At 40.1% G+C, this 26,001-nt stretch overlaps 6 protein-coding genes across 6 annotated transcripts; 3 read left to right on the top strand and 3 right to left on the bottom strand.

Annotated features, from left to right (window-relative positions):
• Positions 1-327: 327 nt before the first annotated feature.
• zbtb33 (zinc finger and BTB domain containing 33) lies at positions 328-4,369 on the bottom strand. The gene is made up of 2 exons (XM_080745931.1): positions 4,072-4,369; positions 328-3,666 (listed from the first exon to the last, which is right to left on the bottom strand). The coding sequence occupies exon 2, from the start codon at positions 3,662-3,664 to the stop codon at positions 1,604-1,606; it is 2,061 nt and encodes a 686-aa protein (XP_080602057.1). The 5' UTR covers positions 3,665-3,666; positions 4,072-4,369; the 3' UTR covers positions 328-1,603.
• A 1,506-nt stretch (positions 4,370-5,875) lies between these two features.
• Positions 5,876-10,336, top strand: nkap (NFKB activating protein). Its single transcript, XM_080745858.1, has 8 exons — positions 5,876-6,377; positions 6,983-7,063; positions 7,157-7,221; positions 7,319-7,411; positions 7,554-7,596; positions 8,068-8,262; positions 9,056-9,205; positions 9,671-10,336. The coding sequence occupies exons 1-8, from the start codon at positions 6,004-6,006 to the stop codon at positions 9,843-9,845; spliced, it is 1,176 nt and encodes a 391-aa protein (XP_080601984.1). The 5' UTR covers positions 5,876-6,003; the 3' UTR covers positions 9,846-10,336.
• Positions 10,337-10,456: 120 nt separating this feature from the next.
• On the bottom strand, positions 10,457-12,541 carry ndufa1 (NADH:ubiquinone oxidoreductase subunit A1). The gene is made up of 3 exons (XM_080746406.1): positions 12,213-12,541; positions 11,674-11,763; positions 10,457-10,562 (listed from the first exon to the last, which is right to left on the bottom strand). Exons 1-3 carry the CDS (start codon positions 12,312-12,314, stop codon positions 10,542-10,544), a joined length of 213 nt encoding a protein of 70 aa, XP_080602532.1. The 5' UTR covers positions 12,315-12,541; the 3' UTR covers positions 10,457-10,541.
• A 2,432-nt stretch (positions 12,542-14,973) lies between these two features.
• On the top strand, positions 14,974-19,845 carry upf3b (UPF3B regulator of nonsense mediated mRNA decay). Its single transcript, XM_080745781.1, has 10 exons — positions 14,974-15,167; positions 15,759-15,865; positions 15,968-16,074; positions 17,117-17,215; positions 17,366-17,476; positions 17,590-17,633; positions 17,738-17,926; positions 18,163-18,314; positions 18,409-18,739; positions 18,830-19,845. Exons 1-10 carry the CDS (start codon positions 15,057-15,059, stop codon positions 18,989-18,991), a joined length of 1,413 nt encoding a protein of 470 aa, XP_080601907.1. The 5' UTR covers positions 14,974-15,056; the 3' UTR covers positions 18,992-19,845.
• Positions 19,846-21,167: 1,322 nt separating this feature from the next.
• Positions 21,168-23,427, top strand: rpl39 (ribosomal protein L39). Its single transcript, XM_080745957.1, has 3 exons — positions 21,168-21,209; positions 21,530-21,633; positions 23,209-23,427. Exons 1-3 carry the CDS (start codon positions 21,207-21,209, stop codon positions 23,255-23,257), a joined length of 156 nt encoding a protein of 51 aa, XP_080602083.1. The 5' UTR covers positions 21,168-21,206; the 3' UTR covers positions 23,258-23,427.
• A 151-nt stretch (positions 23,428-23,578) lies between these two features.
• On the bottom strand, positions 23,579-25,588 carry sowahd (sosondowah ankyrin repeat domain family d). Its single transcript, XM_080745956.1, has one exon. The coding sequence runs from the start codon at positions 25,036-25,038 to the stop codon at positions 24,013-24,015; it is 1,026 nt and encodes a 341-aa protein (XP_080602082.1). The 5' UTR covers positions 25,039-25,588; the 3' UTR covers positions 23,579-24,012.
• Between the last annotated feature and the right edge of the window lie 413 nt (positions 25,589-26,001).

The raw sequence follows: 26,001 nt of genomic DNA, 5'->3' as shown, positions 1-26,001 counted from the left end.
CATTATGCATCATGTTGTGAGCTTGTAGATGTGCAATTTTTGGTGTAACATTGAGCACAACAACCAAGAATAAATCAGGCACTACAACTTGCTGCCTGGTACTACCTGCAGTTTTCAATCCCCTCCAGACATCTATTACAATTGAAAAGAGAACAAAGCCCTAATTTAATAATAATATGCACTTCTATGTGATAGTAATAATATATCAATTAATTTTCATAAATTAATTTTCATAAGTCAAACCTCCATATTAACTAGAAGGGAACAGTACATGAATTGTCAATAATGAATAACCACATTTTGAAATGTTTATTTAATTTTGTCCAACACTAAAGACCTAATAAATAAGTGTAGAAGAAAAATGTGGAAGTACAAAAGGGCTTGAGCACAACTATATACATATGCCATAGTTAATTTGTTTATTCTAAAGACATACTGCAGCATTTTACTGCATGACAGATATAATGTTAACACTACACTGACCACAAAACAATGAAAAAGCAAAATTGTACAAAATAGTCCTCTGCTGTGCTGCATGAGCCGGTTATTAAGTGCTCAATCTGTACAAACAAGTTACATTACTCATCACCTTGAAACAATCTCTAAAAACCCATATGGTGTACAAGAGGCAGCTTTTGGCATCGACATAAATCGATTTGACAGAAAATAATATGGCCAGCATATAAAGACAAAACAATAATGTTTGGGGAAATGAACATTATCAAATAAACTTTGAATGGAAATGTAATACATTTGTGCAACCATTCAAAAAATTAATTGAGAGACTATTGAAAAATGTCCCTGCAACATTATCCATTACCCAGATGTAGGATATCCAATCATCCAATGATCATAAAAGTGAAGTAAAAAAAGAAGAAAAAAAAGAAAAGGCGTAATGATTTAAACCCGGAAACGGGCATGATCACATTTCAGATCAAAACAGACACCGATCCAACTATTATCTTGCACCCAAACATTTGAGCTATGCCCTCAAGAACTCAACCAGTTCAAGAAAAGATTTCATGTTCTGAGAGTTAATTCAAGACAAGATACCTTACGATTTTGTTGACAAAAAGCAACAAATGTTGCTGGTAAGAATGCCGGAATGTTACTACTGGGTGTAAAAAAGAAAAAAGGCTATAGGAAATGTGAATACAAAGGCTAATCCATACACAGTTGCAGGATAGTACAGGATAGGTCGGAAAATGGTTTTCAATGTTATTTTCATGCAACCAAGTGTAAATTAGGCTTAAAGGCGTTGAACATGTTAATATTATGCCTGAGCACAGCCATGGTGCTGTGGTTAAGCTTGGACTTCAAAATGTAGATGTTTTCTTTTAATTATCCAATGGGGGGTGCATTTGCATTCTTTGTTTTACACTTAACCCTGGTTTTCATTTTCATTTTTCCAATATTGAAAATCAACAGCGTAAATGTATGCATGTCTATATATTTGCTAAAACAGAAATATTGTGAGCAAGTTAATACAATAACTACGTTAAGTAGGAAGATTTCAGGACAACATTCTTCAATAACACTTCCTTTTTAAAGATGACAATTACTGAAAGGCACAGATAATGTATAAGTAAGTAAGCAATCTTTCTCAATAGGTCTCCGGTATGACAAAGTCAAATTCTGTGGAACCCTGGCTGGGTGGGGGCGGGTTAATTATAGGCCCTGGCCGACTGTGTGCAACAGGCTGTGCATGAGCAGGAGGCCCAACAAACATTTCACTCCAGGTCATCGTTTTGCTTTGAGCATGTGGGTGGACCTCTTGCTCGAGAGGGTTTATACACTGCACAGTGCCGTCCTCACCGATGACAGGAATAATACCCAAATCTTCAGTGCTCCACGAGTACGGCTTCATTTGCAGGGTTCTACAGGGCAGCAGGCGGTACAGGGTGTTTTCACAGCCTTCATCCTTCTCTTTTAATTTTCTCCCGCTGGGATCTTGGTTGTGCGCCTGTTTACAGTGGGTAGAGAGCACTTGGTAGTTCAAGAACGTTTCGTTGCACAGCAAGCACTGATATCGCTTTTCCCCAGTGTGGTGGATCTCATGCTTAGTTCTATACTCAGCAAGGGCAAAGACTTTGTCGCAGTAGTGACAGGGGTACTTCTTTTCCCACGAGTGAGTGTTGAAGTGACGCCGGAGACTCGTCAGACAAACATAGGGACGCTTACAGATGATGCACACAAAGAAAGTCTTCCCATCCATAATAAGCTCATAGTGATCCTCTGGCTCTGTTTTGGCCTTTTTCTTGCCACTCTTTGGTGAGCCAGTGTCAGAGGGGGATGTGGGGCATGAAGACCTCTTCCCTTTACCAAGTTTAGAACCGCCCTCCCCTGGGTCTTCCTTCACTGGGACGATATCGTAAGTGTTTTCTCCAATGTTGGCGTACACTTTACAACCTGTTGAAATAGAGTCAATTTCTGAGGCCTTGTCTAGTGTAATTGTTTTTTTGGAAGCCATAACTGATTTGAGAAGATCCAGATTGCTTTCATCCATCTTCCCTACGGAAGACACATCTGAAAGCTTCATTTTGAGATCGTTTTTCTGAGTTGCAATGGAAATCTGCTTTCTTTGGACTCCAATTGTGTCGCTGTTTTCAATAGGCTTCTTTTGGACACCAGTTGTGTCGCTGTTTTCAATAGGCTTCTTTTGGACTGCAGTTGTGTCGCTGTTTTCAATAGGCTTATTTTGGACTGCAGTTGTGTTGCTGTTTTCAATAGGCTTCTTTTGGACTCCACTTGTGTTGCTGTTTTCATCAGACTTCTTTTGGACTCCATTTGTGTCGCTGTTTTCCTTAGGCTGCAAGGTGACTGGGGGCTCAGGGGTGACCTGGCTGCTTGAACTGGCTGGTGTTGTGGGTGTGGGAGCGCTTTCTGAAGAGACTCGGGCAGGGGAAGATGGGACATTGGAGCTTGTGTTTGGAATGCTCAGAGCACTATTATGATCAACAACCTTGACAATTTTCATAGGGGATGGGCTTTCTTTGTGCCCTTTCGTAACTGCATCTTTTGATTCCTGATTTTTTGCTGGTGTTGAATGATCATCGGAGTCCAATTCCAAATCAATGATCTCTGTAGGTGCTGATTTTTTATTTGCTGCCCTGGTTTGGGCATCTGTTTTGGAGACAAACATAACATCACCGTCTGAATCATCATCATCAGCTTTCTTGTGAGTCTGATTGAATTCTTCCGCAGATATCGAAAAGGATTCCGTGATCATAGGCATACTTTCTAACGATGCATCGCTTTTGTTTCCAGTCTCTTTGGACAGACCTGGTAGACCCTTGACTTGAGCTAGTGGTACCCCCAAGTTTGCAATGAACTTTACACCCAACATCTGTCCAGCGTGTATGAGTTCCTCAAGAATGTCAGAACGGACACGGACAAGTTTGGAACTATAAATGTAATTGAGAATCTGCTCGAAGATTTCAGCTCTGATAAAGTTCAGCTCAATTACTTGTCCAGCTACAGAGAAAAGTTGGTGGAAGTAAGTGCTTGAGGCAGACAGGATAGCTTTGTGAGCTCTGAATTTCTTGTCCTGAATAATTATGGTGACATCGCAAAATAATCCAATATTTCGTTGTTCATTCATTTTGGTCAGCACAGCTGCTGAGTACTGGGTGTCAGTTGCAGAGATCAGCTTTAGGCTCGACATGCCTGCAGATGGAAGAACAATACAATAACTTATTATTCTCTAAGACATGCCTCACGCAGACAAGAAATTAAAATATGCTATTGATACGGCTGGGCGTTTCAGCAAACAACGCAATAAAGAGATAATAAATTCAGTTTTGAGGAAGTGGATTAAACTAACAATATATATATATATATATATATATATATTTTAAAGCAACACTTCAAAAGTAAAAAGAATATAGGCTATATTTAGTTGGATTCAGATTTTTAACTTGATCCGTGTATTTTGTATAGCGCTATCTATCATATGACACAGGGGAAACAAACAAGGAAGGCTAACGTTAGCCGTTTGTCCATTGAAAAGAAACACATAAGTCGTGCATGTTCGGTTGTATTCAGATCATGCGAAGTGTAGGAATTACTTACTAGGCGATACTTCTGGGAGCAATATTAATTAACAGCGTTATTATCTGGCTCAACTTCTCGATAACAATAAACGTCAGTTAGCTGTAGCATCAAGCAGGCCTCCGGTCGGAAGAGACAAAAACATTAACTTGCTTGGCTAACGTTAGCTTCTTAGCAGCCGGATAGTTTATATTAGCATTTGGACTTGGTGTCTTGTCTTTATTCGCGCGGTGGACAAACGTTTGTCCAAATAAGCAAATCAAAACGGGTCAATTTCTTCAGATAATTGTGTTAAATGAACGATTGCTGCGGCAATACAATCGAGCGGTTCCCTAATTTACACTCCGCCGTACGACAGTACGCGTCGCTGTCGCATGCAAAGCCAAAATGGCAGATCTACAAAACAACGACGCGTCGCGAAGCAGAGGATGTGTCGCGTTTTTTAGCTTGTAGATCGGACCTTCAAGGGGTACGCGACACCCTCGTTGTGCGTGTATGCAGAAGTACAAGTCCGGAATTCAAAATGTAATTGAGTAAAAGTACAAAAGTATTGGTATCAAAATGTACTTAAAGTACCGAAAATAGAAAGTACTCATTTTACAGAATGTCCCATTTCAAGTTTTCAAATGGACAAAAATCTTTTGAAAATAGCAGATCTACAAGTAGATTTTCAAACAGCCTAGGTATAAAATAGGGCTAGTAGTGGTTTATGCATGTTTTATAATATAATGTAGACCTATAATACTATATCTGCATTACGCAAAGTAACTAATAACTAAAGTTTTCAAATACTTGTAGTGGAGTAAAAGTGTTGGAAATAGGAAATACTCCAGTAAAGTACAAATACCTCAACTGTACTAATAAGTACAGTACTTGAGTAAATGTACTTAGTTACTTTACACCAACCACAATGTATGCAGATAGCGCGCCACAGCATAGCATAGCAGCGCTCATCATCATGCCTGTTTCAATGGAAGGCTGTGTGTGAGCTCAGCTCATGCCGAGAGAGAGACGGTGGTTTTACCTGCAGCTTCGCTGTTCCTGTCCAGAACAAACGGTTGTAACAGCGATGAACACAACACAGCCGATCACACACAGAAAGAGAACGACGTGTATCTGCAACAATAAAGACTAAAGAGATGCTGCTGACTGACTGACACGGTGACACCAATGATTGTCACAATAAACCGCCACCAGAAGGCGCCAACTCGCCATCTCGACCCACCCAGACAGTGCATTTTTAAAAACATACGAAAATTGTCTATGCCTGTCTATATTCCATTTAATCAAATATAATTATAAAGTTGCAGTAACGGCGCGGGCAATCCGTTTTAAATAATGTAACTAGGCCTACCTCCCCTTTCCTTTGTAAATATCCCCTATTTCACTGTATTACTATTCAGAGCCCTAGAATGGATTATACTGATTATAATCCACTGATTATACTGCTCTGTTACTATTGTTTCTTTTTCCCTTGTTTTATTTGTTTGCTTTTTATTTTCTCCCCTTTTGTTGCTGACAATTTCCCAATGCAAAGTACTAGTGTTCTATCCATGTTATATGAGATACATAAAGTGGTTCCTGTGTAAATAAGCCGAAAAGCTTACTAGGATCTCCGTTCAGTTGACCTTGTACCAGTGATTTGTACTGTCATGAAACTGTACTTTTCCCTATGCAATCCTCTAATAAATTATTCAATCAATCAATCGGTACGAGCGGAACGACATTCGGAGCCGATCCATGATGCCACACGGTCAAATCGAGAGAAGGACACACTTTGACTTCCTGTTTGGGAGGATTTGTTGTTGACATTCCCATGGACATTCCCTATGGTTGACATCCTGTACGCAATATCGTGAATTTGACAATTTTGTTTCTAAATCGGCGCAACGGGCGTTGTTTATTTTCTTTTTTTGTTGTTCTGTAACCTCGTTTTAATAGAAAGCAGTTGAAATGTCGAATCAATCCGGTGGTTCTGACGGCGAGCAGAGCTCCAGGCCCAGAAAACGGAGTCGTTCTCGGTCTCGGAGTCGCAGTGGCAGCCACGGACGGGAAAGACTGTTGTCTCCGGACTATTTTGGTCCAAAGCTGCCGAAGCCCCGCAACAGAGAACGGGAAAGGGAAGAGCGAGAGCATCGCCTCCGAGAGGCCAGGACCATCAAGAGATTCCGCATAGGAAGCCCCCGTCGGAGTCGCTCACGGTCCAGAGAGAGACACGGCAGCACCAACCACTGGTCCAATGAGCAGAGTTATGGATCCAGAAACGATTACTATGATCAGGAGAGAGATGATGCTCAACGCCAGAGGCAGGAGGCCTTCATAGCCCGGTAACGTAACCCTTGATTGATTGATTGATTGATTGATTATTTGCAGTGGTGGAAAAAATACTCAAATGTTTTACTCGAGTAAAAGTCCACATTTCAAAATGTACTTGAGTAAAAATGCAAAGGTATATAGACGTTAAAATGTACTCAAAGTACCAAAAGTAAAAGTACTCATTATGCAGAATGTCCCATTTCAAGTTTTCAAATATAAGAATCTGTTGAAAAGAGCAGAGTCAGTAGTAGATCGGCTATTTTCAAATGGCCGGAATCTATAGGGTTTAAGTGGTTAATGTATGTTTTGTAATAATAATGATAATACTATTAATTAAATCTTGCTTGTTTGCATTGGGATCCTTTGTGCCGACTTCCAAATTCATTGAGACAACCTGACAGTAACATCTTTACCTTTGGGAGAATAGAAATGTAACAATAATACATTGTGCTCTGCTCTCTCTTGAACAGTGGGCTGTACAGTTTCCATGGTTGTTTCGAGTTCCTAACCCACTTCTATGGCACCTCTGTGTTGACTCTTGCCAAAGTGTCAGCTGTCCTTACCTAAAAGCATTCTTAACATTATCAGGGTTGTGTTTAATTTGTATATTTTACAGGCGTCTGCAAGAGAGGGAGAGGATTGGTGAATTAGGTTGCCCTGAAGTTTGGGGATACTCACCAAGAGTAAAGGAACCAGAGTAAGTTGAGCTATTCTATACAACATGTTAAAACATCTGCATCCTTATTTTTCTTGATTTTTAGTTATGTATTTATTCTCTCAATCCCCCAAGCTCTGATGAATTCACACCAGTAGAAGAGGACGCAAAAAATAGCAGCTCAGATTCAAGCTCAGAAGGTTTGTTCGACTGTATGCAACATTTGACTATTGTAAATGACAGAGTTATTGTTAGATTCTGTGTGAATTTGAAACAACTTCTTTCTGGTATTTGCAGAAGACAAGAAAAAGAAGAAAAAGAAGAAGAAATCCAAGAAGAAGAAACACAAGAAGCACTCAGACTCAGAGGAGAGCGAGTCAGATTCAGAGGGTTAGAAAATGATTCCTTCAGTTTCCAACTTGCGAGGCTGTTGAAAAGTCCTTTACTTGTATTTTTTTGTGTGATTCGATACAAAACAACATGCATAAAATGATTGGTTTCTAATGCAAATTCCCATATTGCCACTTTGCAGAGGAAGAAGTCAAGAAGAAGAAAAAGAAGAAGAAGAGCAAGAAGTAAGCTTACACTAAGTATTAATTTCCCTCACATGGCCACCAGGAGCATGGTGCCTAACCGAGTTTCTCCTCATTGAGACACACTCACACGGTTCAGGAACATGGTGCCTAACCAAATTGATCAATTTCACAGTAGTCTCTGATTACAGATTCTGCTAACAGCAGAATGTCAGCACCTAAACATGTAGTGTTGTTGTTAGTAGGAATAAACACAGAAGCACCCGGGAGGAAGTGGACTAAGAAAGGGGAGGAGCCAAATCGAGTTCCTGTCTCTACACAAAAAAGAAGGTGGTGCCCTCAGAGGCAAAAACAAAGTTTATTATTTTTTTTACTGAATGGGATCCCAGATTCATTTCACCGTGACATGGTTCAGGAACATGATACCTAAAAAAACTTCTCTTCATCTTCACAGTCTCGCATGGTTCGGGAGCATGATGAATAAGCTGAATAAGCTTCTCATTATATACACAGATCCAAGAAGTCCAAGAAAAAGAAGGCAAAAAAGAACCGTAAGGTTTCCAGTGACTCAAGCAGTGAGAAGTCCGGGGAGGAGGATGAAGAGGAGAATGGGGCGGTGATGTGGGTGGAGAGGACTTGCATGGATGAGCACCTGGTGGGCCCAGAGGCCCCACTCACCCAAATGTCTCAAGATGACAAACCTCTGGAGTAAGTCAATTTGTTAAGACATAATCTGATCAGTAATGCCCACTTAATGAACTGAATGGTTGCAGAAGTTCACATTTCACAATCACATACTATAGCTGTTCATTGGCTATCAGCTAAAAAAGTGGATTTCTTAGTTAGTCTACAAATACTGATTATGATGGTTAGAAAGCACTTTGCAGCTTTAAAAAAGGTACATACATTGTAAACAAAGGTTTAGAAAAAGCTTTGAATATGTGTATGAAGGGTTGGCTTTCCAGATAAACGTTATTTTGCCGCGCTACTCCTCCCACAGTTTTGGTGGCACGCACTTGGGCCATATTTCCGGCTTCATCTGGAATCTTGTGCTTGCATTTTGCTAAAAGATACGTTATATATAGTTTAATTTATATAAATGCATTTGTGAAATACATTTTTTTCCATTGACTTGAATGGGGAAATGCAAAAATGTAACTTTTCCCAAATATGGAGATGACTGACGACATAGATGACTGACGTCATAGACCACATGAGACTGTCATGGAAGCCAAATAGGAAAATGCTGATTCAACTAGTATGTCCATATATGGGCATTCCAGGTTTGGGCTTAATATTGATGACACCTGGAATCTCCATATATAGGTAAGGACTGACACAGAGATCTTCATACATTTATTTTATTCATTTTCCCCATTCAAGACAATGGGGAAAATTCAAAGTGTGACTCGCGTCACGATATATATATACATACTTATTTCCGTTTTAAATGATGAAACATACATCAACATGTACTTTGCCCTTTTTTACCTGTCTACAGCTTTGGTCACGCTCTGCTACCAGGTGAAGGTGCAGCTATGGCAGAATATGTTAAAGCAGGAAAACGTATCCCAAGAAGAGGAGAGATTGGGCTGACCAGTGATGAGATTGCAAACTTCGAGAAGTCTGGCTTCGTCATGAGTGGTAGCAGGTACATGAATGTTTTTATGGGAATAAAATAAAAATATCAGGGAAAGGTTTAACACAAGGCTAATTTGTTAAAACAAATGCAACACATTTAACTAACATTTACCTACATAATAAGTTGCATTCTAATAATGACGACACTAACCAATAATAAAGACAGATGACTGACATACCAAAGCAGCGTGATAAACATCAAACTAGTGAAATAACCAAACTCACGACACAAATATATAATGCACTATATTGCCTCATTTGCATTAATGACCAAACTAAGATCAAAATTGGTCTAATTATAAGTTAATCATTTTAGAAAGCTGATTCTCTTTGTACTTTAGTTTAGATTTTCTTTGTAGTGATTTAATGTTCATGTATAGTAACTGTGGCACTGTACAGTGATTGGTAGATGTGGTGCCAACCATATCAATATAAAGCACTAAACTAATTGCCGTGATTGTGTGCAACTCCTCAGACATCGTCGTATGGAGGCTGTGCGTCTGAGAAAGGAAAACCAGATCTACAGTGCCGATGAAAAGCGAGCCCTTGCGTCCTTCAACCAGGAAGAAAGAAGGAAGAGAGAAAGCAAGATCCTTTCCAGTTTCAGAGAAATGGTGTACAGGAAAACCAAAGGCAAGGAAGAGAAATGAAGCTTCACTCTGCCCTGGCACTGCACTTATCTTATTCACTTGTTTGTTTTATTTTAGGCATTATGTTGTTAAAAACATACAGATTATGCCTATCTGTATTTTGGAAAGTGTTTTTGTGAAATGTACAGATATACATTGCAAATTCAAAGTCCATTTGAATAATTGCAAGTAGTGTACAGTATGTACTGTAGGCTCTTTTGCCTTTTGTATATTTTTCAGTTTATTACATGGAATTTGGTTTGAACTCAAATCAGCCATTCAGCAAAAATATTTCCTGTATGAAGTTTCCATGTGAGAAGCTTAACAGAATGGTTAATAAATGTGTTAATCAAACGGCTTGTTACGTTTCTGCCAAGTGCAGTATATTAGAAAGCCTAGACTATTGTTACTGATCTCTCTGATCACATGTTGCATGTATTCATTCCTTCCTCCCTACTAGTTTACAGCAACATCTAGCCAAACAAACCATTAACCTGCCTCTTGACCAGATGTAGAAAGGCACATTACTACAATGTGTAATTTTGTTATCAAAGGCATTTCAGACCTAGTTTTCCATAACTAAAATGGAACACCGGATGGATGCCAACAACTTGAATGAATCAAAACAAACATGTAGTTAAACATAATTTATTTCTTCAATATGCAACAAAGAACTTTAATCTGACGAGTCTTGTAATGTAGTTGTGGATGTAGTTCTTAGTGGATATTCTCAAGTCCCTGTTGAAAGAAGAGAATAGGTGATTACTCTTAAATGGTTGTTTATAGAGCAGTTACTGAAACGTTCTTTACTAGTGTACCCCCATGATATTCTTTTTACAGCCAAGTACCCCCTTCACCAGCACATAACATTCTTCCTGATACTGAAATATTATTGGAGTTTCTCTCTCAGCTGCCCTATTGCAACTATAGCATATAACCACGTAGTTGCTCAATCTTGATTAATTTCACACTTACAACTTTTGCTAGATTCAAAAATATTACTACTCATAATTCACGTCTTTGCATTGACTTTGTAATCGCACCACATATATATATATATACGTTGAACCTAGAGTTGCAACACCAACAATTGGCAGACCATGCATCCAAACAGATGCATGGTGGTCTAAACTCACCAGCATTGCAGCTGTACGGAAAGCTTGAATTATCCTTTATCTGCAAAGTGTTTGTTTGATAACAATCCACCATAGACATGTTATGAGTTACTTTCTGTCATGAAATTCCATGGCGATAATCTTTGGTGTTAACAGAGTTTGGAAGCGCTTGTTTTCAATAATGTCCTGCCTTCCGCATTATGTGCAACTTAGAAATGGGTGCTACACAGGACCGTGTAATTTCCCAGGAGTGCTTCTAAACTCCAACACTTAGGAAAGTAATCTGCACGGAATTTCTTGACAGAAAGTAGTTCATAACATGTATGGTGGATTTCTGTCAAACAAACACTTTACAGATCGAGGATAATTTGTTTAATACAATCAAATAGCACTTTTTTGTTTGGATGCAATTTGCAGCTACTGCTGAATTAAAAATGTGTTCAGAATATGTGTACAGTGACTTCACAGCATGTGCAAATAGGGGAACGCGAATAAACGCAATGGTCCCAGGCACCTGCCAAAATAAGTGATGCAATAGATATCTTCGCCTCCTTTGTGAACAACACACCTTTAGAGTGATGGTACACACCTTTCGATTTACTTTAGAGTGATGGTATGACACATGACGGTACACCTGTTTATTAAACTTTGGGTGATGGCATACTATTACTGTTAATTTACCTTAGTGATGGTGTACTGTAATTTACCTTAGTGATGGTGTACTGTTTATTTACCTTAGACTGATGGTATATACCAGTTCCTGACACCCGCTTGTCTCTCTCCATCAAGTACCACTGATAGGGAAGTCGTGCGATCCTCTTTTCCTGAGAACAAAAAGCAGAAAATACTTCAGGATGCATCAGGTATGTAGCTTGCTTAAGAAATCATCACTGGAGTCCTTGACTACAGGAGTCCTTGACCCCAGTGATGTAAAGTAACTAAATAAATGTACTTACAATTGAGATATTTGTACTTTACTTTCCAATTTCCAATACTTTTAATTGTACTTTTACTCCACTAGTATTTGAAAACTTACTAGTTATTTTGAAGATTATTATTATTAAAACATACATTAACACTTCAACACTGGCCTATATACATTTCGGCCATGTGAAAATAGCCCTAATGAGTACATTTTGATGCCAATATTACTTTTGTAATTGTACTTACATTTTGACAACCGGCCTTTTACTTGTAAGTTGTGACAGTATTTCTATATTGCAGTATTGATACTTTTACAAACATTACTACTTTTTCCACCACTGTTTCTTACCTTCCCTCCGTTGGTGAGCTTGTGGATCTGTGCTGTTGCGATGCCAGGAATGATTAGACACACCGTCATGACGGCGAACGGGGGGATTATTTCATACCACATCTTTTCAGAGGTTTATGAAGACACATGCAAACGCAACGTGTATCTGCGGACGACGTGCCCCGAAGCCACCCTGAGTGGATGCTTTGTTTTGATCGCTATTCGCTAAAGAAATGTCAAATGTCCCAAATCCGAGCGGACGTTGTTGACGGTCAAAGAGGTTCTTTAACTTCCTGTGACGGTATTTGGTTGATTTCCGGGGGACGCCGCCGTTGCTTTGACCACAGCGCCACCTCCCGGCGCCATTGAGACTTTGATTTCAGTAATGTTTGTCATTGAGTGACAACTTATTAATACTTAAATGTATATTCTTAGTTTTACATGTACAAAACACACCAATAACAATGGTTTAATTTCATTTATACATCATAGAGAGGTGTTTAGAAGCAAATTAGAAATTGGCAACTAACGCCCTGTTTCCATCTCAAAAGCTATGGAGAGATTAATCCAAGAGTAAATCAACAGCTACCTCGCCGAGCATAAACTGCTGTTTGAATTCTAATCTGGCTTCAGAACCCCACTCCACTAGCCTACTGTATCTGACCGACTACATCAAACGTTTGATACTGCGGTAGTGCGGTATGGTCATGCTGGACCTCCAAAAGGCGTTTGACACTGCTGTAAATCATTCAATTCTACTGAATAAGCTAGGGGCGATTGGTTTTGAAATAGCACATCATTAAACTGGATGAAATCCTACCTTGAGGGAAGAGAACAAGTGGTTGACATCAACGGAAACCATGTCCTCGTTCCTCCCGGGTGAGCTGTGGGGTTCCTCAAGGAAGCATTCTAGGACCGTTACTGTTCCACCTGTACATTAACGAGATGAATGCTGGCTGTAACTGCAAATTGTTCCTGTTCGCTGATGACAAATTGCAGCTCTCAGCTCTAAAGTCACCAAAATCCGTACTTGGCTTACCAATAACAAACTGTCACTACACTTTTGGGACCAGACATTCTCAGTATGATAAATGTAAATGATTTCAAGGTCAAAGTTGATGACATAGTCATCTCTAGCAAACAATAGATTACCTATTTGGGCTGTATTCTTGACAAATATATGTCTGATGATAGCATGGCAACAAAGAGAATTTCCACTTTTGACAAAAGTGGCCTCAGGACTCTTGCCAGGGCCTCATTCATGATTCAGCCCATCTTTGACTATGTTAGCAAACAAACTGATTTGACTACTTCTTGACCTGGGGCACATGGCCCACCTTTTCCGCACACATTTTACCAGCCTAAGATGGCTCAGGGACCAGGGTAGAAGACGGGGTTAAACAACTAAAAGTTGGATTGGCTTTCAAAATAGTCAATCCGACCCTCAATATCCTCCAAAGTATAGCCGACACCCACAGCCACAATAGTAGAGGGAGCTCAAACAACGATCTGGTAACATCCACCAAGCATACAAACATGGGTAAATTCTTCTTCTACAGCACGCCACCCAAGTGTGGAATGCCTTGACGCCTTCCCTTAAAACATGTAGTTCACTGGCTTCCTTCAAAACTGCCTGAAATCACCTTTCAGGAGGCCAAAGGTGGAGGTAGTAATCACTTCTCCCTTAGACAGGCAAGAAGTGACCCCCCCCCCCTTACTTTACCCTCACCCCACCTTTTCCCCCTACTCTGTACATAGTGTTTTATACTAGTGATGACATTGAATGTTTTTAATGCTACTTTACATGTTGATGAAGTGAATACCAAGGACCCCAACGGAAACAAGACCGTTTTGTTCCTTTTAGAGTGGGTGTTTTCACTGTACTTGTGCTGTAGCCTACTACATTTTATTTTTTATTTTTTTACTGTACTTGTGCTGTACTTCATTTTGTCTAATAAAATATATTCAATCAATAGCTGGACTGACCGGATCGCCTCAGTTTTTTATTATGTCTTGATTCTGTTTGATCCGTGAGCACCATCTACTCAATTTTACTCTTAGACTGTGAGCACCTGGTTTTTCTTATTATGTTCATGTCATCTAAGCTTAAAAACACCAGAAATGACCAGCCCCAACTGCTTACTGTACATTTATTAATGTTGATGATAATCAACATCTTGTATATTACTGTATGATATTGTATGTTTTGATTAATTGAATTCACAGAACCACAATTGAAAAAAGCTTTTTCACATCTTTTTATCGGAAGATATAATAAACTATGTTTGAAAGTTTATTAAATGGAAATGTTCCCTTGTGACCGTCATTACATTACAGTTTTACAGCCACTTTACATTCCAGAACAGTGGTTCCCAAACCTTTAGCCTGTGACCCAAGTAGTGAAAATAGTAGATCTACAAGCTCACAATGAGTCGCTTCGTAGTAGTGAGCTTGTAGATCAGCTATTTTCACAACTTCTTATGTGTTTTCTAATTTATGATTTTTTTCTTCTTCTATTTGTTAAGGAAATTACATAGAAAACAATTTAGTTTGTTTATATATATTTATGAAAATGTTTTGAAATAATAATGATTAAAAACAAAATGTAGGAAAGATTTTGGGTGTTCTAGAAAATATAAAACATTCCCAAAATAATAATATTAATAACAACAATTATTATTATTATTATTATAAATCAACCTGACAGCTATTGAATGATTGGGAAACCCCGCCCACAGCAGACAGAGGAAGTAGTTTGGGCTCAACGCTTCTGCTAGCTGACTTGGCTAACTTGCTAAAAAGTAAACAGACGTCACTCTGGAATGGAAACACATTTTAATCGGGCAACAAAATAGCTTTGCAACCATGAAGGAAGACAAGGAAAACACTCGTCCTAAAGAGAGAAAAATGGAAATAAAATGTGAAGATGGAGAAAAGCTGGAAAAGCCAAAGGAAAGGAAAGAGGCCATGACAAAGGTAGCTTATAACTCGCTATCTAGCTAGCTAACGTTAGCTATTAATTAATGTAGTCCGATGAACGTCATTGCAGATTATACAGGATTATAAACATGACTGTCTGTCGGGTTTCATAGCAGGCAAGTAGTTGCTATTTTATAAATCACTGTTATTGTATACTTTGGTATCAAGTTAAGTAAGTTGAGTAAACTGCAGTGGTTCTCAAACTTTTTCATGTCAAGGATCCCTAAATTAATGAATGTGTATTTGGGCGCGGACCCCCATCTGAATAGATTATAAGCCAAGGAAGGAACACAAGATTTGGCGTGTTAAAATCAAAGTCAAATATTAAAACATTTTCAAAGAATAGATAATTTTATATTATATTATTTTAATTGCTGGTGTATATTAGGGAACCACGGACCACCTTTGGTTCCATTTGTACACTCAGAGTTAGGGTCCATTTGGTTCCATTTGTACACTCAGAGTTACAGCCACACAGTGTCCATTTGGTTCCTAACTAGCCATCATTTATCTGGGGACCACCTCAAGGACCTCTTGGGGTCCCCGGGTTCCTTTCTATGTTGTCATTAACTTTATCCCTGTTGATAGATCGTGATCAGACGTTTACCACCCAGTCTAACCAAGGAGGAACTGGAGGAACAGTTACAGCCGCTTCCAGAAGTGGACTATCTAGAATTCTTTTCTAATGACACCAGGTGAAAAAATAAAATAAAAAGTTTATTAGATTACAAAATCTTTGGTGGTCTTTTGCTAAATTGTATTTATGCTAGACTTCTTTTTCCATTCTATTTCTATAGCCTTTTCCCCCACCTCTTTTCACGGGCATACATCAATTTCAAAAAGCAAGAGGATATTGTCTTGTTCCGAGATCGATTTGATGGATATGTTTTCATTGATAGCAGAGGTATGTACTGTTGTACAACATCTTTAAATCGTAATTGAAATATTTTTTTATTTGCAGGTATGTTTGTACTAGCCGCAAATTGCAACACTAGATTTTTTTATAATGGGATGAATCTAGGGTTGCAATACCTCCCATAGGCAGCCGATGCATGAAAACAGTTTTTTGCTAACTGATTGTATTAAACGACTTCAAACTCACCAATATTGTAGCTCTATGGAAAGCTTGGAATTTACTCTTGCTAACTGCAAAGTGTTTGTTTCTGAAAAATCCACCGAAGAATTGTTATGATTTATTTTCTGTCAAGAAATCCGAGCAGACATGGTTTATTTTCTAAGTGCTGAACTTCGGAAGCGCTCGTCTTCTATAACGCCATGTACCGCTGCCTCCTGCATAATGTGACATTTAGAACCAGGTGGTCACAGGACCGTTGAGGGATTTTCCACGAGCGCTTCCAAACTCCGGGACTTAGAAAAAATGATCACCTGAACCAAATTTCTTGGATAGAAAGTAGCTCCTAACATGTCTACTGTGGATTATTCTGAAACAAACACTTTGCAGTTAGCAAGAGTAAATTCCAAGCTTTCCATAGAGCTACAATATTGGTGAGTTTGAAGTCGTTTAATACAATCAGTTAGCAAAAAACTGTTTTCATGCATCGGCTGCCTATGGGAGGTATTGCAACCCTAGATTCATCCCATTATAAAAAAATCTAGTGTTGCAATTTGCGGCTATGTTTGTACATAGGAATATTTTCTTTTCTCAGTGGGCTGGTACATACACTGAAGCAACAGGGTAGAAAGTAACATTAGATTATTTGCAACTACATAGTCAAAATTAAAATTTCAACATATGCATTGCAATTCTTAACAGATTGTGAAAGGTAGAGAGGTACAGCTATACAATAATGCTAAAAGGATAAGTTATCCTGGATAGCACAAAAAGCCCTGAGGGCTTGCTTGCATGCAAGACATAAAGCTATACAATACTGTACTATACAAGAAATGAGCAACACTAAACAAGAAATTGTTCATTTTCTGAACAGGACAGGAATATACTGCCATTGTGGAGTTTGCACCTTTTCAAAAGATTTCCAAGAAAAGAAGCAAAAAAAGGGATGCCAAATGTGGAACGATAGATGAAGGTATGATTATTAATATGCATACTATTCAGTAATTCAATAATGCATTACTTGGTCTTGTTCAAAACACCTATATAGAAGCCTATGTACCTATGTAGAAGCCTTAACACACACCTAATCTTTCTTTAATCATTTATTTGGTATTGCTATTAGACTCTGACTACAAGAAGTTCTTGGAATATTATAATGGAGATGATGAAAAATTTACATCTACACCTGAGACTCTATTGGAAGAAATTGAGGCAAAGTCTAAGGAACTTGGAGGTAGGAAACCTGCATGATTTTGCCCAGTAAGAGAGAGACCTGTTAGTAGTTTATCCAAAGCTACTTTTTGTTGCACTGTTCAAATACTAGTTTTCCTCTCTACCCACATTAAGCTAAAAGAACGACTCCTCTCCTGGACTTCTTGAAGAACAAGCAGGTAAGTGTGTACTGTAGCAAGTTAGTGTTTTGTATATAGACGTTTGTCAGAGCACAATGGTAGTTGACGTGATATGTTGACATGATCTTACGGTGTTCATTCAGAGAATGAGGGAGGAAAAGAAAGAGGAGAGACGAAGACGAGAGCTGGAGCGCAAGCGTCAACGAGACGAAGAGCGTCGTAAGTGGAGGGAGGAAGACAGGAGGAAGCGCAAAGAGGTAGAGAAGCTGAAGAAAGGTGAGAAGCCCTTGGAAAAGGAGAAGGAACCAGCAAAAGAGGAACCAAAAATCAAGGTTTGTACTGCAAAAGATTGTCTGAGATTTTGGGGATTGGGGAAAATAGAATGTTTTGGGGTAATTAGTGTGGTTGCACAAAGGGAAACACACTATAGTCCTGGGGAAACTTTATTATTCTTCTCTGTTTCTAGGGTAACTAAAAGTTTGACGCCCTACTCCTCCTACAGTTTTCGCGCCATGATTGTGGGGTAATTGTTATTCAAATATGTTTGTTTTTGTTTGCTGTTGGCTAGCTTCTGAGGAAACCAGACAGAGTCGATGATGTTGACTCGGAGAAACCGAAAGAGAAATCCAAGAAACCAGAAAAGCCCCTGAAAGAAGCCTTGGGGAGTGCTGACCTGAAGAAACGTCAGAATAGTGAAAACAAGGACGATCGTGTGCGAAAGTGAGTTGGCATAAATTAGTTATATTATTTAAAAATGTGATATGAATTTCTTAAAAATGTAACTTTCCATGTTTATTTCATATCTGATTTACAGGGTAGATGATGAGGGGCGTAAGGACTTCCGTGATCGGGAAGCCAGTCATCGAGACAGGGAGCGTGAACGTGACCGGGATAGGGAGAGGCGTCAGAAGGAGAAAGAGCGCATCCGACGCCAGGACGAGGATCGCCGCAGGCGGAGAGAACGCCATGATGGAGAGAACACCTACAGAAAGCGTGAGGAGGAGGTGAAGAAGGAGAAGGAGCGCGTGTGGGAGAAGAGAAAGGCAGAGAACGCAGGAGACGTCACTCATGCTGAGAGGCCAGAGAAGCCTGCCAAAGACAACCGAAAGGAAGACAGTGCTAAAAGAGATCGCTTAAGAAACAAGGTAATGTCTTTTCACACCTTATTATCACATGGCATTTTCTTCAAATTATTATTTGTTAAAACTAAGAATCTCGTTTTCCTTGTGCATCAGGATCGGCCTGCCATTCAGCTGTACCAGCCAGGCGCTAGAAGCCGCAATCGACCAACAGGTGGTGGTGGTGGTGGTGGTGGGGGAGTGGGAGATGACTCCCATGGCGCAGATAGGAAGCCTGATATTGAGCCTAAGAAAGCACATGACAAGGGAGATGATTGATCCAATTTCAGCAAAAAGGCATGCTGATTCAGGTGAGGGGAGCTTGGAAGTCCCTCAGCAGTATCTGGGCAACACAGAGCCAAGTGACGTGGAACTCAAGTGGGGCTGCATTTTAGAGCTCCCCGTCTTGGTCAGAGGCAACGACACGATGGTGGTACCTCTTAGTGCCTGAATTTGACCCTCTTTAGTTTCATTTGAAAATGAAGGGTATCCTTGTAGGCTACATGTTTTAAGAGTTTGGCTTTAGGGCACTAGTTCAAGCCAAAACTTTCTTGGACCACATAAACTCAAAGTGACCTTACTACAGTTTCTGCTGGAAAGTGTTGCAAATATTTTGTTGGGCATTTGGCTTATTAAGTTCATAATTTCTAGAATGCAAATCACTAGTTCCTCGCTGTATGCATCATTTATATGTGATTTTCACTGTAGTTAACCCCCCCCCCCCTTTTTTTTTTCTTTTCCTGTATTTCTTTGGTTTACAATTGGAAATTGGATTGGTTCCTAATTAGCTTTGTTTGGTACGCAAATATCTACACATTTACAGTTATTAAATTGTCATTTTACAAGCACTGCTGATGGTGTTTGTACTTGGTTTCCAAGATGCGCATTCAATTAGCAAGGGAGTCAGTTACAGTCATTGAGGAGAAATAGCCATTTTTGACTACATTAAAATGTAAGCCATGCTCTGATTCCAGCCTGCATGCAACCTTTAACTGATGTTATCAACCTGTGGCCTTCCTCTTTCTAATTTAAGATGCCTCCTCTTAAGACATGAATCTATGATGCACTGAACTGAATAAAGCATGAAAACATATCGCTACCAATGATTCTAACATTGTGAGAAATAAACTTTATTAAGGTGTACGTCTTTGTTTTTTTTAATCTTGTATCAGATAATCTGTCCATAAAGTGATTTGGTACTGAAAATGTCAAAGTAAATTTTAAATAATCTGTTACGTTTTTTGACAAAGCTGTACTTATGTGGCGGAGAGAGTCGCAGCCCCAGCCTGAAGCCTCAAAAGTCTAGTATCTGCTCTCGTTCCAAAGGGATGTCCCTTTGGAGTAATGGTTAAGATATTGGACTTTCACGCGGGAGACCCGGGTTCAAAGCCGGGTGGGGAGGTTCGGATCACCTCCGTTACATTGGTGCTGTGACCTGGATCTGGGCTTCCCCGTAGGAGGAGGTCAAAGGGGGGTGAGTGTGGCGGAGAGAGTCGCAGCCCCAGCCTGAAGCCTCAAAAGTCTAGTATATTGGACTTTCACGCGGGAGACCCGGGTTCGAAACTGGGTGGGGAGGTTCGGACCACCTCCGTTACACTTATATAGTTTGCCATGTTCTAATCTCGTGAGACCGATGTTAATTCATAGTTAAAGTTTTTTAAATATATATCAAGAATTCTTGCTTCCTGTGTTCCCCAAGTCTACATTGACATGCTGTATGGAAAAGCCTGGTGATGCAAGGTTACCTTGACCCCAGCATGTCTTTTTGCACCAAAAGTTTATGTTCTCAGCTGTGCTATAATGGCATACATACATTGTGTAATGATGACCACACAATATTTCAGTCATGAAGAAAGATCTATGCCAAAATATCTATACATAGAGGAATAGGCAATAAGATTGCTGATTCCACATATCAAATAGAAATAGCTATAATAAAGCAGAAATGTTTATACTCTGAACACATAGCCTACTAACCAGAGAGGGTCAGGTGTGAGAGGCCAGCATTGAAATAAAAATAAAGAGGCTTGCACACTGACAAAGGATGAGGATCTTGGGATACTAATATATAAATATCACATGTATAGTATTCACATTTATATTTGCAAAAAGGTGCAGAAGTGAAAAGGTTTTAGTCCTACACATTTTTTTTAGTCTATTGTCCTTTTTTCACTTTAATACACAGCTTCTGTCAGTGGCATACGTTTTAATATCAAGCACATTTTACACAGCAATTGCCCTGTACAGTATGGTGTGTGTCAGAACTTTAGAGTTAATATAATAAAGATCAGAACCAATTATTTAGAAAAGAAAACATTAGCCAGTTCCACCATCTATTTTGTTCTTCGCAAACTTGTCCACGTGGTGTCGCTGTTTGCAGACTAGGTAGTTATTTTGGACCACGCGGATTGGACAACACAGGATACATCACTACCGCTTCCCTTCCTTCTTTCTCTTCGACCACGGCCATAGTGGGGAAAGGACTGTGGACAAAATGGTAAATACAAATCTTCAAACATCCTTGTCAATAGTACTGATAAAAATAAACCGACACGTTATTTGCATCTCAAAATGCCCACCATAGCCTGGAAAACGTATATTGTTTGAAAAAAGTATTCGATATCTATAGAAAATCTTTGCTGCATTGCTAGCCGGTCACCGGTGCCTACTATAGCGTTGCGCACGTCAACTTTCGTCTTAGATACCTGGTCAACCTCGTTAAAAAATGTCCCATTTGTCCACTTGTCCTCATGTTAAAACTTATATATATACATCAGTGCAGTAATGTGATGCTGAACAACCATCTCTTGTTTACAGTCGTCCCACAAGACCTTCAGAATCAAGCGCTTTCTCGCTAAGAAGCAGAAGCAAAACAGGCCCATCCCGCAGTGGATCAGAATGAAAACTGGCAACAAGATCAGGTTGGTCTATTCAGATTGTTATTGTGTTTGGTTCTGCACATTTGTTTGGCCTGGGATGGAAGGTTATCACAATTAACGTATTACTGGTATGAAAGAGAAATACTAGGGGTGAGGACCGGAGTTGGGAACCACTGCTCTTATGCTTAGGCTTGAACGCTGATAAAGGCTTTGTATGATTGAAGGAGTAGTTCAACCGCAAAACCACTCTTTTCAATTGATTTATCATGCCATGGAGACTTGAGTTAAATATTTGTATTTTTTGCATTCCTAAGACAAAATGTGTCCTACACCGTCCATGTTGAGGATCAGCACAGGTGTTTTCAACAGTCTGATAATCAGAACACCTGTGTTGGTCCTGCACATGGCTGCTGTAGGACTACAAATGCAACCCATGAATTGATTACGGAATCTGGATGGGGACCCAAATTAATTTGGATATTGAACTCAAGTCTCAAAAAAGTAATTTGGGGGGTAAACTCATAGTATGGGTGAACTACTCCTTAAGATGTACCTTAACCACTGTGGCAATTCACCTGGAAGTGCTTGCCTACTTCCCATCACTTATATAATGGTTTGGAATGACATGCAGGTTGGTGTCATGGGTGAGCAGTAGTGTTTGCATCTCATTGTGGTATTATTGGGGTCATTTTGTAAAGCAGGTCTGCAATTGCAGTACTCCGGTTTTGTGGAGTATTGTCATTAATCCTGCTGAGAGCATCATTCAGCTACAGAATACCTGACTCCTGATCACATCAGTGATGAGGATGCTCTGTTGTTGTAACATCAGCTAAGACCAAGCTCATTTAGCACAATGTAATCTATCTGATCAGTTTAATGGTTTGTGCCCAGGTTTCTTTTAAAAATGCTTCAGTGCTTAGGTTAACATTGAATAAAACTCAAGTGTTGTGTTCTACACCCCCCAAGATTTGATGGTAGTAAGTCTTGGCCTGCATTGCTTAATCTGTGGATTTTCCTTACTGACGAACAGTTTCATCATTTGTGTTCGTGCTGGTATTGTTACCCAACACTGTTCTCACAAAGTTGTGTTCAAATTCAATACATTTTAATTTAAGTGTGTGTGTGTGTGTATGTGTGTCGCATCACATGCATGTGGCAATAAAAAGCTTTTGCACACCTACAAAGGCCTTTGAAGACACTGTGTGGGAGGTTTTTCTTTCAATACAGGTGGCAATGAAATGAGCACAGTCAAATTGTGGTAAATCAGATTACACTAACCAATGGCTGAAAATAAAATGTGTGCAGGTGTTTTTTTTTTATTATGTTGAATTATTTTAACCTGAAATTATGAGATTATTCTACCTCCCTCAAACATTGCAAGCCTTGCAATTCAACCTTGATCAAGTTTTGGTGTCTGTCTGTCAGCCAGTGTTGAGACATGGGTTTTCATGTGTGCCTTCTTTGGTATTTATTGATGGATTACAGTAAGCATTAATGTTCCCATTCCTGTGACAATATCCTTGTGAAAGTAGATTAAATCATGAGCATATTAGCATTCACTTGAACAAAAGACCCTCCCTAGATTTCACTGACACAATTTTCCACATTGCTTCAAAGGTACAACTCCAAGAGGAGACACTGGAGGAGGACAAAGCTTGGTCTGTAAGCACGCGGCTCTTCAGAACTCCAGCATCCCCTTTGTGGAACATCTGCCAGTACCACCACCTGCCTGGCCCGGACCTGGAGAAGAAGCCATGCCACCTGAAGCCTGTCTTTTTGTACAGATATTCTGGTTATATTTGTTTGATAATAAATCCGTTGTGATGAAACCAGAAATGTGACTGTTTGCGTGTAATGACTGTTGCTGTGGCACAAAGGGTGGGTGGCAGGCAAATCGGTAAATAAACAGGTGGTTGTACTAATACTGACCAGCATTGCATAAAGTGGGTGGGTTCAAGGTGGTCTTTATTGTTGCATCTTTATCCTAGTGTACAGGTGCATAAGAGTAAAACTTATATTGGCAGTTCTGTGCGGGATTTTCTCTTGATTCATAAGACGATTACAAATTGCTGACCAGCATTGCAGAAAGTGGGTTCAAGGTGGTCTTCATTGTTGCATCTTGATTCTTGTGTTCAGGTACATAAGAGTAAAACTTATATTGGCAGTTCTGTGTGGGATTTTCTCTTGATTCATAAGATATGATTACATATTGTATGTGAATATCTGTTAATGCATCATATGGTTCAGGTTGTTAAAACAAGATCTTAAAACGGGCTGAACTCTTATTAGGTTGCATGTTAAACTGGAAACGTGGAAACTGCTGCCACGTCAGCTTTCCTGGGGTATGCTAACATATGGCATTTTACAATCTGGTAGCAAATATTTATTCAAATAGGCATACATGAGAACCTCGGTGTAATTTCAGCTTCTGTTCCCAAAGAGGGAGAACTGGGAAAACATCTTTTTGATCGACCCAAATCGCCAGCTACCATTTCTTGTCCGGTCTAAATGGTTTGCTTCCTCTCTTCCTTCATCATCCTCCTCCTCACATGCCAGCTGAACACCCCCCGCACTGTTGTTGACATTCTGCGCTCCAACATTACTGAGCTCATCGGTGCCAAGGAGTTCCTTCATTTCCAGCGGGGCGTCTCCTTTCAGATATTGACAGGCTCTTTTCCCGTTGTAGTCCATGGCATCGACATCGGCACCGAAAGCACCGACCAGATGCTTTATTACCATGTACTGACAGTGCATTGTTGCGACGTGCAGTGGGGTCAAACCCCCGCTGCCTTTCAGATTCACGTTCACAGGAATGCCCACGCCCTCAGCGTACCTTAAAAGTTGGATAAGAACCTCGTCTTGTCCCTTTTTGGCCAGCCAGTGCAGAACCGTGTACCCGCTAACAAAATCCTTCCTGGTTAACAGATTTGGATCCGCGGTGATGAACTCCATAATGGTGTCATAGTTTCCATCTACAGCAGTCAACATCCATGCGTGCTCCATCGGATATAGAGCCCAGTCTGTCCCCGGGGCGTCTGGCTCGTCCCTTAAAGACCCATGGTAAGTTTCTGAAGAGAGCACGCTACCCAAGCCACTGTGCGATGAAGGGTTGCTTAAAAGTAATTCTTTCAAGTACTTTTTGCGCATAGCCGGGGTGAGTGATGCCCTCTCTGGCGTGCCTGCGGACAGTCCATGAGATCCGCTGCCAGCGTCGTCAGACGCATCTTGCCTCTGCAGCATCGACCTACGTGCCCAGGCACCGGACACGGGCAGCACTTGCATTCCATATCTAGACAATCGCTCCACCAGAGCTCGTCCAGATCTATTGCCGTGGGTGTCATTTCCATGAGTCCGTTCAGAGCCTTGGCTTTTGGACAAGTCTGTTCCCCCGCAGAGCTCAGGCGGTGAACTGGCATCATCTAGCGTTTGCTCGTTGCTTTCATACATGTTGCAACTTGAGTTTCGGCCACTTTCGGGGGTACGTTGCACAACTTGCACCCTTCCTGTAATTATACTGTAACTACTCAAGACGCTTATCAGTGGAAGAAATTACTAACAAGGAAATACTTCCCTCCTGTCCCACTCTACTACTGGACGTATTCCCAGCGTTGTCCTGTAAGTAGATCGTGTACACAATTGTGTCAGAAACATTAGAAAAGTGTGATCACAATGCCAAAGTCCAGAGATCCACTTCCTCTTTTTGATGAAATTATGGTCTCGTCTCGGAATATATCCGTGGTTGAAATATACAACCAGTGTAAATGTACAGCCTCGGTAGCCATTTCAGTAGAAAAATACACCTTGCGGTAAAAATTACACCAGTTCCGTTCCGCTCACCTGCGACGTATCAAAACCGCATACCGAACGCTCCGTCAAAGCAAGCGGGTTGGTGCTCTGTCAATCATCAATCAACTCGTTCTGAATTTTAGAAAGCAGTGTCAGAGCAGTATGTACATTATCCAAGAAACATAGTTTAATGCCATGTTCATGTGATCTCTCTCCTGTTTAATCCCGACTAGCTGCTGTTTGAGGAACAGATACAAAGTTCATTCTCCTCTGGCAAAGCCAATGGCAAGAAACCTTAACATGTGACAACCCACTGCAGGACCTAATAGGAGGAAGCAGTCACAAAAAATACTTTCACAGCCAGTGTACACACAGTGTTTATCAACATGTAATGTTGGTGACTCAAGAGTCTTGGGTGACCTGCTTATTAATAAAATGGCAGATGTGTGGTACATGGTACCTATACCAGCCAAAGAGCAAAAACATGGCTTGTCATCTGTTGAGAATGAGCACCAAGGCAAAGGAGGGCAGAACTGACCAAGTAGCTAATCTTGTCAGTTCAGGCTCTGACATCACGTACGCCACATGAGTCAACACAAAATCTCTGTGAATGTGTATGTATGT

This window comes from Nannobrachium achirus (assembly GCF_963921795.1).
Source record: "Nannobrachium achirus genome assembly, chromosome: 17".
Classification (NCBI taxonomy): domain Eukaryota; kingdom Metazoa; phylum Chordata; class Actinopteri; order Myctophiformes; family Myctophidae; genus Nannobrachium; species Nannobrachium achirus.
This window is presented reverse-complemented; position numbering and strand designations above follow the sequence as displayed.